Source organism: Electrophorus electricus, chromosome 16 (assembly GCF_041902795.1).
Source record: "Electrophorus electricus isolate QZ-2024a chromosome 16, ASM4190279v1, whole genome shotgun sequence".
NCBI lineage: Eukaryota > Metazoa > Chordata > Actinopteri > Gymnotiformes > Gymnotidae > Electrophorus > Electrophorus electricus.
The window spans coordinates 7,272,501-7,282,500 of record NC_137512.1 but is presented as its reverse complement, the minus strand read 5'-3'; the positions used below and the strand labels follow the sequence as shown (position 1 = coordinate 7,282,500).

The 10,000-nt window shown below is 47.9% G+C and overlaps 1 protein-coding gene across 6 annotated transcripts in view; it reads right to left on the bottom strand.

Annotated features, from left to right (window-relative positions):
• The window catches only part of pigg (phosphatidylinositol glycan anchor biosynthesis class G (EMM blood group)), a 67,977-nt gene that overhangs the window by 43,869 nt on the left and 14,108 nt on the right, over positions 1 to 10,000 (bottom strand). For 5 of the 6 annotated variants that reach the window (XM_081699408.1, XM_081699409.1, XM_027016675.3 and 2 more), the window contains 2 exons: positions 7,683 to 7,821; positions 6,061 to 6,273 (listed from right to left, as the gene is read on the bottom strand). In XM_081699408.1, the coding sequence (XP_081555534.1) occupies positions 6,061 to 6,273; positions 7,683 to 7,821 (352 nt within the window). Of the gene's footprint in view, positions 1 to 4,146; positions 4,212 to 6,060; positions 6,274 to 7,682; positions 7,822 to 10,000 lie in introns of those variants that run through there. The other variant, XM_081699411.1, reaches the window with a different exon arrangement.

Here is a 10,000-nt window from a genome sequence, read left to right as displayed (position 1 = left end):
CCAAGCCTAGTTTGTACAGTTACTTAATAACAGGAGAACATGCAGGAAGGAGGGCAGAAACTTGAATGATTATGTCTTCTTTCACAGAGAAGAGAGAGTCTTTAAATGCATTAATCCTTTAATGCCGCATAGTATACAGCCTGCAGCCATGAACAACCGAAAGGGTTGCTTGCGTCAATGGCATTCAAGCTCTATCACATTCTACCAAATACAATTAGAGTCCTTAATCGCAATTAGCCTTAAGTGGTATGCAGTCATTATGTGCTGATTAGGACTAGTGCTTAGCAGAGACGCACACTGATCAAGCCTAGTTCTCACACACAAGGAAAACCCAGCTAGTACTTGTTCAAGATGCATTTAATTTAACATACTTAATATTCACTCAACTGCACTTCAGTAGAAATACCTACAGGTCCACTTGCAGACTGTAGCATAAACATATGTTGGCATGCACAACCATCCTCTGTCTTATTCCTGTCAGTATTCTAGTTCAATGGTATCTTGGTACCAATGGTAACTCTAACCTACTGTACTGGCTAGGATACATTCTATGAGAAAATGGCAAAGAACTTTAGAAAGTCACTAAATGCCAAAAATGTAAATGTTGACTACTACACATGACTACTATGACTACTGAGAGCAAGCACGACACAATGCGCTTGTGTTCTCTGACTGGGGCTTATCCTCTGCCTGTAAGGCAGGCTTTGAGTTGAATAGCTAGCTTTCAATAGCTTGAATAGCTTGCAAGGCTGTCTTGGTTTACATAGGAGTACATTAGTGCACTTTAGGGGACAGGTGTAGTTTCAGGGTGGCTAAGGTGTGAATTATAGGGTTGGGACTAGCAGTTACAAGGCTAGGTCCCATGCTAATAAATTTACAGGCGATCCACTACAGATCTATGTGCTACAGACCTGCATGTCTGTTGTTTAAGTGGATATCCTTCCAGCTTTACCTCTTCCGTGCAATCAACATGTAGACATGATTATTTTATCCAGGCAAAATATCAAATCTTAAAAACTTGACTTCTCATTTCTATACTACTTACTTCTTTTATGTGTTTTAAATACCCAGCTACACCACGGAGACATTATCACACCACAGAAACTGCAATACCAACAGTTTCAGGCCATGGTGGCAGGTGGGCTTTGGAATTGCCAATATACTGTCCAAAATGCACTTTCTCTCAGCCTCAGCTCTGAATCACCCCGGACAACTCGGCTGCTCCAGCTGTTCCATCTTTTGCCTTCTTCTCCCATTCACCCCAGCAGAGTGACAGCGGTGACGGCACAGGTTTTGCTTCTCTCTAGAGACCGGCGTTTCACTCCACCCAGTTCTTCTCACCCTTTCATATCCTCTTTTAAATACAATGTAGCCACTGTATTCTTCTCTACTAAGACAATTTGTCATCATCTTGACTTCTGCTCCTTTCTCCCACTGACTTTAACCTCACCTGTCTCCTCCAACGCACACTGCAAGCAACACGTTCGACCTGATATTCAGCAGGCCTGCCCCAACGCTGGATATCACGGTAACCACCCCCCCCCCCCCACCTCTCAGATCGCAACTTTCTATCCTTCACACTTGCACACTCTTCCTCTCCCTGTCCACAACACTCCTACACATTCATCCTCCACTTGTCGCAACCTTAACTCCATTTCTCCCCCTCCTCTGCTTCAGCTGTCATGACTTCTCTTCCACAACAGGGTTCCTTTTCCTTTCTCTCCTCGGAATCTCCTATAGACACATGCCTCTCTTCAGTCTTTTTCCTCTTCCATTGACCTTAATGTCCACTCTCCTCCAGGCCATTCAGAGTTTCCCCTCCTGATCCTTGGCTGACTGTCCTGTGCAGAAAACTAAGAAAGGTAAATAGAAGGTGGAGGACATCACAACTAAATTCTGATCTTCACGCTTTCCAGTCTCTCTTTTCCAAGTTCTCGTCGGACGTTACAGCTGCAAAAGGTTTCATTCTACAAAGAGAAACTGGAATTATCTGATCCATGCAAGCTCTATCATTTTTTGGCCTTCACAATCCTCCCAACCTCTCTAACCTTAGAGGATTTTAAGATTAAGACTAAACTTCATTGTCATTGGTCAGTACAAGTAAAAGGCAATGAAATGCAGTCTTCACATTTCCCCACTACTTTGGAAGCAGGCTCAACCATTGTACAGTGTTCCTGGAGCTGAGTGTGTTAAGGGCCTTTCTTTTGCAGATATGAGACCCATAACCCAACTACATCCTTCCCACAGGCAGGTTTCTAGCTGCATCTTGGCATGTTTGACCGACATATCATGGATGGGTGTCCACCACCTGAAACCAAATACCAGAAAGAGTTGCTATACATGCCGGGAGTAACTTATCCTTGGAGGAATCTTGACATGTCTTTTGAGAACTCCTTAATCAATCCATCCGAGAATTCAAGAAACTTTGGTCTAACTGTGGATAACCAGTCGTCACTATCAGCTCATGTCACAAACTTGATTCAGACATTCAAGTTTCTCCTCTGCAACATTCAGAGAATTCTCCCTTCTCTTTGTAGGGAGGCCACCCAGGTACTTGTTCAGTTTCTTGTCATTTCTGGCTTGACTACTGCAACTCACTCCTGGTGGGTCTTCCTTTGAGTTCCTATCAGGCCTTTGCAAGTGATCCAGAATGTAACTCCACTACTCATATTCATTTCACTGGCTTATTGTAGCTCATATCAGATGCTTGTATCACATCAAACTATGATGCTTGCCTACAAAGCCAAAAACAGACCTGCCCTATTACTTTGTGCTCCATGTCTGGACTGGCTTGACCCACAATCCTTCAAGATTCATGGAAGACAAGCATCAAGACTCTTCTCCATCCTGGGACTCAGTTGTTGGAATGAACTTCCAATAGCTGCCTTTAAACGTCGAGCAAAGACTCATCTCTGTGAAAATGTCTATATATATCAACAGCACATCAGTAACTTTTTTCCTCCCCTCTGCGAGTCAACCTCCTCAATCCTATAATTAGTTCTCCCACTGGCTGTTTCCCAAGCTTTCTCTTTAGTTCAGATTCTTCCTGTTATATCTTTAATCTTGCGCTTTCCCAACCAAACTCTCTTGATTAATAACTTTCCTCTGTTGGTCTTTGCTTGTTGGATGAGTAGACGGCCCAGTTGGTCATTCCCCTTTCATTTTATTCCTCACTTTTATTAGCTTAGCTGGATACTTTGGTCCCCCACGAATCATCTGGATTAACTGTGGTTAGTTGTATTGTTATGACTGTTTACTATATTTATTCTAGAAAACTCAATACCTCTGGTCAACAGTAGAATCTTAGTCAATGATTTTTTTTATGCACGTTTTCCTATCTCTGTTTACTCAATAGATATAAGTCATTATGTCTGTGAGTCAAGAGTGATAGTCTTACGTTTGGTAGACGAGAAAAAATAATCACATCGAACTGTTGACTGTCATGAGATGAGAGTGAATTATTAAATCATTAATAAATTAAAATTAATACATAATGAATACATTTTCCCTGTTTATTAGGGTGGTGCCCCAATTAACCTCATCAACTGTGACTGACAATTTATTAGTGTTAAAACCGCTACAAAAAGCACATAAATTTAACTTAATCATGCACTTGAAAGAAGAGTTTATATTTGCAACTTGGACGTGGGTGTTGATCATGCAATTTTATCAGGCCCAGCAGTACTGCAGGTGTGTTTAACCTGTGTCAGTGCTACTTTCTGGGTCAGAAACTAACTGCTTTTGAAGAGTTAAAGGATAGCTAACACGAAATGTGCATGGCAAGAAATGGGCTATAGTCTGAAATAGGTAGACGTTTCTAATAAAGGAGATACATACATATACTATGTCATATGTGCTGTCTGAATCTGTAACCCAAACGTATAATCTGTAATCTGGAAGTATAATAATTTGCTGACTGGGAGGTCCCCTGATGAGTCAGAACTCTGTTGAACCTGTCTGTTGGTCACACATGGCAAACAGAGAAGCACTACTGAAAACAAGTCATCTTTGGACAGTAGGTGACAGATGGAAGAGAGCTCGCGGAGCTGAATTAATGCTCTCGGTCCGCCCGCAAGAATGACGAGCGCCGGAGTCAATGGAACACTTAGCTAATGACAGCGTTTTAGCAGGCGGCTGGGCACCCACCGGGCGCGAGCGCTCATGGCCTCCAGAGACAACGGGAGATCCATCTCTCTCACGGCCTGGCAGACGCTGAAGAGCTGAGCGCTTGACTTCTCCTGCCACATCTCATCCGTGACTGGCGAAGCGGAAAAGTCTACAATGTCTGCTTTAATAAAAAAAAATATTTTTTTTTAAAAGGAGAAGAGGAAAGGAAAGCGAGCGCAGGTGAGCCCGCCGTCCTTTTGCACGCACCGCTGCTCGATTTCTTCTGGTAGTTCAGAGCTGCGGCATGCGTGCGCTGGAGCAGCGCTCCATAGCGTCGAGCCAGAGGCAGAGCGCAAATGCGTAGAAATATGGTGTGAACAGCACGTTTGTTTAAATCAATACAACACATTGAAAACTTCTCTCATTTCATTGCTCGTGTACTCATTAATGTGGTAGAGTGAAATAGATGCACGCACATACAGATATGCGTATATACTGTGAGCCTGAACAAATGCATATGTGCGCACGCACACACACACACACACGCGCGCGCGCGCGCCCCCACCCACACACACACCCTGTAAGCCTGAAATCTCAACGCTCTCTGTAGCGAGGGTGACTGGCTGTCTGTGGGAGGTGCTCCATCTGCGTTAAATCAATGAAGCCTTCCAGATAGTTAAAGGGGTGATGTCCGGTTCTTTTATCTTTGCGCCGCTCACCTTAACCTGACGCAGCCCTGTGAAACTGTTCTCAGCCCACAACATAACACGAACGGCATTGCGTGCAAATGTGAGCGGGAGGATCAGCACAAAGCAAAGGCGATAAATGTGCTCTCTCTCTCACACTCACACACACACACACACACACACACACACACACACACACACACACACACAAACCCAAAGGAAAGAGGTGTGTAAACTTCAGATAGGGGACTATGGACTGCAACAGTGATGCTCCTGTTGTGAACGGATATGATTGAGCTTCATAGCAGGGAGGGGTTGCATGCTCTCTTGCGCGCACACAATACCTGAGCTCCAAGATTGTTAATTCCCAGTTTGTATGGATTTATGGTACCCTAAAGCCAAAACTCACATCTCTGCGCTTGAATACGTCACACCCTGACCATCACCAGGTTCTGGGGAGCCTCCAGAGAAGAAAGACCATAACAGCACTGGACTGAACACTGGGCACGATTTAAGAGGTGTGCGAGTTTGAAAGCTTATGATCAGCGCTTGGCAACCGGAGCCACGCCCCGGCACGTCTCTGCACTCCGCCTGCCTGGCACGAGGGCCTGAGAAGGGCTCACTTTTATGACCGTGCAGTGAAAGAAACGGACACACACACACACCGTACCAATTTCAGCAGCAATTTCCCCTGCAGTCTGGGAGCAGCACCAGTTGCCTGGGCGACCCCTCCGCCCTCTGCTCCTCGGTGCAGGAGAAACGCTTGCACATCCACTCTGACTGGAGTGGGGTCACGCTGGACCCAGTCATCGGTCTGTACATTAAGCACCTGATCTGGTATCTGGTATTCCCATGCAAACCGGCGACCTGCTTAATGACCGAAGGCACGGATGGTAGCTTACAGCACTTCGTCACAATCCGCGATGGTAATGGCTGATATGCTAATGGTGTTATGCAGGGTCCTGCAGCAGGGGCAAGACTTAGTAAGGTAAAAACTAAAAATATCATTTGGGCTCTAATTTCTATGGTCTTATAACAGATGTAAAGTGAGTAGCTGAAAACAGAGCAGCAGCTGTGTGTTACTTACACCTTTCTTCCAGTTTAGCGCCAAGTGCACATGACACATGGCGTCAGCTGGCTGGCACTCAACAGATCAGTACTTGGTATTTGATTGGTTGGGAAAAAACAACAAAAAAACAAATGTGGTATTATATAGAGGTGTTTGCTGGGGTGTGTTAGACTTGTTCTGGGGTGCAAGTTAACTCACGTCTTTGGTAGGTGGGGTTGCTGTCTCGGAGCAGAGAGCTGAGCTGGTGGCCGTTGAGGTGGAGCAGGCGGAGCTGTTCCCGGAGCGGAGCCTGCTCCACCACGGCGGGGAGGAGGCGGCCCACGCTGTTACGTGGGATGGGCAGCGCCAGGGCCAGGGCCAGCGTGGGTGCCAGGTCCACCTGCTCCACGGTGCTGGGCTGGAACGCACCCCCTGCATGGAGGTAGAGACATGTGCATGAGCAGGGGGCAAGGGGAGGCATCAATGCACACGTACGCACCCCGCCCCCCCCCCCCCCCCCCCCACACACACACACACACAAAAGAGGAGCAGAAGAAGAATATGCCACATGCCACTCACCCTGTAATAAACACTCATAAATAATAAAGAGTAATAAATAAACAGATCTGAAAATAAAAAAAAAATCACATTTGAAATCTCAGTTGCCAGAGGAACTTCTGGTATAAGAAATCTGACAAAGCCATAAAACTTTAAAATATTCAATTACACTTGCAATATTTAATGCATAAATGCATCTCTGTGCATCTTAGCAGGTCACTTGGCATAGAAGGCAACAGAAAGTAAAAAAAGCTTGATAAGGCATTCTTGAAAAGGCTGCACATACAAAGGCCTTAAGAGGCCTCTAAGTAGCTGTGCGACTCCTGAATGAGTGTGCTTGTATCTGAATGAATGCGGGCACTGAAAGCGAACGTGCACATAATTTCTGAAGATTGGGCAAGAAAAGTAACAATTATCGCATTCAGGCTGACAGCAGGAAGCAGACAGACACATGGCTCGGCCACACGTTTGCCACGGACCGCGAGGAGCGGTAATGAACCACTAGCAAGTTGCACCAAGATGTCAGGCGCTCACACTTGAGGGCGCAAGCAAACTGTGGTGGGTGTGTGTGTGTGTGTGCGCGCGCATGCACGTGCAAGAGAGCGAGAGAGAGAGAGAGAGAGAGAGAGAGAGAGTGAGTATTTCACTAAGTTTTCACTAATCACACATTTAGTAACACCTTATGTGCGTCAGCTTATAGCATGCATGTCTACAAAGAGAGGCACTGTCTGAGTGTGTGTGTGCGCGTGGTGTGTGTGTTTACTTTTTTCTGTGCATTTGTAATCGTTAAATGTCCGATTCATTGCAAATGAAGGGGGTGGGTGCGTGAAATGAATGCCTGAACTTAGCAGGCAGGGGACTGGTGAGTGAAGGAGCTGTGTGCCAGAACAGACAATATGCCTGCAAGTCACCACACCATGGCATTAGCACAGGAAGACATGCGTCACCCAGACAGGACAGCCAGGGACAGGGTTTCCTGCTCAATCTGTGCCAGTATGTGAGGGACAGGACATTAACGGCTTCGGCCATATGGCTTGCTTAAGAAGGCACTGGTCTGTTCACACTTGCTGGGTTTCATAGACTACTGTGTGTTCAGCACTTACAGAAGGCCCATAGCTAACGAAATGAATAATTCCTAGACAAAAGCAAAACCAGTGTCAAGTTATCTGAACCGGGGGTGCGCAACACTGTGGGAACGCTACCGATGGCCAGCAGTTGGGGACACTGGCACGCTCTGACTTGCTATAGGTGAGGCAATGAGGGGGATTGGGGGCGAGGCTCACCTTTCCTGGGGAAGGCGAGACTGATGAGGACGAGGGGGGTGCTGACCTCCGGCTCAGACGACCCGCCGTGGCTGCCGGTCTCGGACATGCCGTGGTCGCTGCACAGCACCAGCAGGTCGGGCGGCGCGTCCTCAGACTCCTGCGGGACATTGGAGAGAGCGTGAGAGGGCGTCAGGACGGCGAGCGAGAGGGCACGTTTTGCCAGACGACCACGGCAGCCGTTCGGACACAAGGGAGGGAAGGGTGGGGCAGAGAGTGAGACCGCGCGCGCGCGTGCGAGAGCGAGAGCGAGAGCGAGAGAGAGGGATGAAAAAGAGAAACGGAAGCGCTGAGCCACACTTGCGCCACTCGCACCTGTGGATAAGAGTGCGCTAGCAGAGCGCGCTAGCAGCTGACCTTCCCTGACCTCCACCTACGGCTGACCAATGCCGAGCAGACAGCTAGCCGCACCGCATTCGCCGCCGACCGCAGCGGGAACACCCCGGTTGACACTGCTGCGTGCTCCAGCTCAGCACACATGCGCAGGTGTGTGCGAGGTAGCACCGCTGGAAAAGTGCCAAGCCTGGATGAAGCACAGAAGACGCAACGCAAGTGGTAGCCAACGTGAGCCAGAATTGAGCAACGGCTCACCTTCCCGGACTCACCCTGTTATTTAAAATGGATTTTCCTCAACAACGCTAATGCGTCCAATGACGGATTGCGCCGTCCCTTGTTTGATGGCGCTGTCAAGGTGGTCCGCATCAGGGGTAAAGCCTAAACCTTTTACCGCAGGCTGTGGGCCGTGACCGCTGTCTAAGGTCTCCTCTAGCCTGCCGAAGCATTCCCTGCAGCGAAGTCAGCCATTGGCCTGGCTCGTGCCCCGGAGTGCCCCATTAGGGGCTGTTAGGAGCCGAGATGGATGACTGCCAAGCGGAGTGGGGGGGCTGCTGCTCCACACATCAGGCCCTGCGTCGTGTCCAGGATAAGAAACAGGGCAAAATGGATGAAAAATGGATCACAGCTGATGCAAAAGTACGTGTAAATTCTCTCTGACTCCCTCACTCCCTCCCAGATTTCAGGCAGATCTATAGCATGGGTCTCCAAGGCCTCTCTGTTGTTGCCACGAAAACGCATAGCATGTACATACATAAATATATACATATCCAATGTATGTGTTACTGACTAAATGCTAGGGAGCTGGGAACCCTGAAACCGACAGGACGTAGAGAGTAGAGTGGGTAATGGGCAGTGGATGTCCGTAAGAAGCCGGGACCCACCCACGCTTGCTGCTTGAAATGCCCTGCGCCCTCCCCGCCCCAGTCTGTGGCAGCAGAGTAGAGTAGGACGGCGCTCCGCGAGGGGAGCGAGAGGCGGAAAAGACGGCACAGTCATTCCGCCCACCTTTAGTGAGTGGTAGCAGTCAAAGAGGAAACATGGTAGTGTGTGTGTGCGCGCATGTGGGTTTTCATCCCGGTATATGCGTTAGAGTATTAAAGATAACGATGATTCTGTAAAAAAAACAAACAAAAAAAAACAAAAACAGGTTGTCCACAAAGCACACGGATAATGCTCACACACAGATAGGCAGAAAGGAAGATAAAGAAATAATGTCATTAAAACCCTTATTCCTTCTGATGCAGTGTGGCTTTGAGCGTTCCCGGCGTATTACCGAGCCATTCAGGAAGACTGTGGGTAGCTTCCTGCTGGGGTTTGTTTTCTTTCGGAGAAGCCGACCCCCGAGGCAGTGGGTACACAGCAGAAACACACTTCAATCAGTCACAGTCGCAAAAGGAAAGCTAGAGAAGAATTAGCCAGCGACTACTTGCAGTCTTGTTCGACCCTGACAAATCACAACATGGCACTGCGAGCACTCAAGTCTTTAGGAAGAATAACAGCTTGGCGATTTGAACGCCAAGACCTACAAGCACGCGAACGTTGGCAATCTAGTGTGATGGTGCTGTAAACAATCCAACCCGTCACGTTTACTTCAACATGTCCTCCATCTGTTCACGTGAATGCGGCGTCCAACTGTTTATCGGTCAGCCTGCAGTGCAGAATCGTTTTTATGCCCGCGGTTAAACGAACAGAAGTGCAAGACATTCTGGGCATAGAAAATCACCACTGCAGTGTGCTGCAGATGCATTGTTCTGGGCGGAAAGGGGCCAGGAAGGTGATTCTCCAAGCACTGTAATTACACGCTACACCTTTGCACAGAACTAACGGGGCAGAATCCAGATTGACGACTCCCTTGTACAATTTAGGTTTAAAATGAGATGACAAAAGCCCGTGGACCAAACGCTGGGGATCAGCGTAGCGTTGAAGTCCCCGCACGGTGCAGG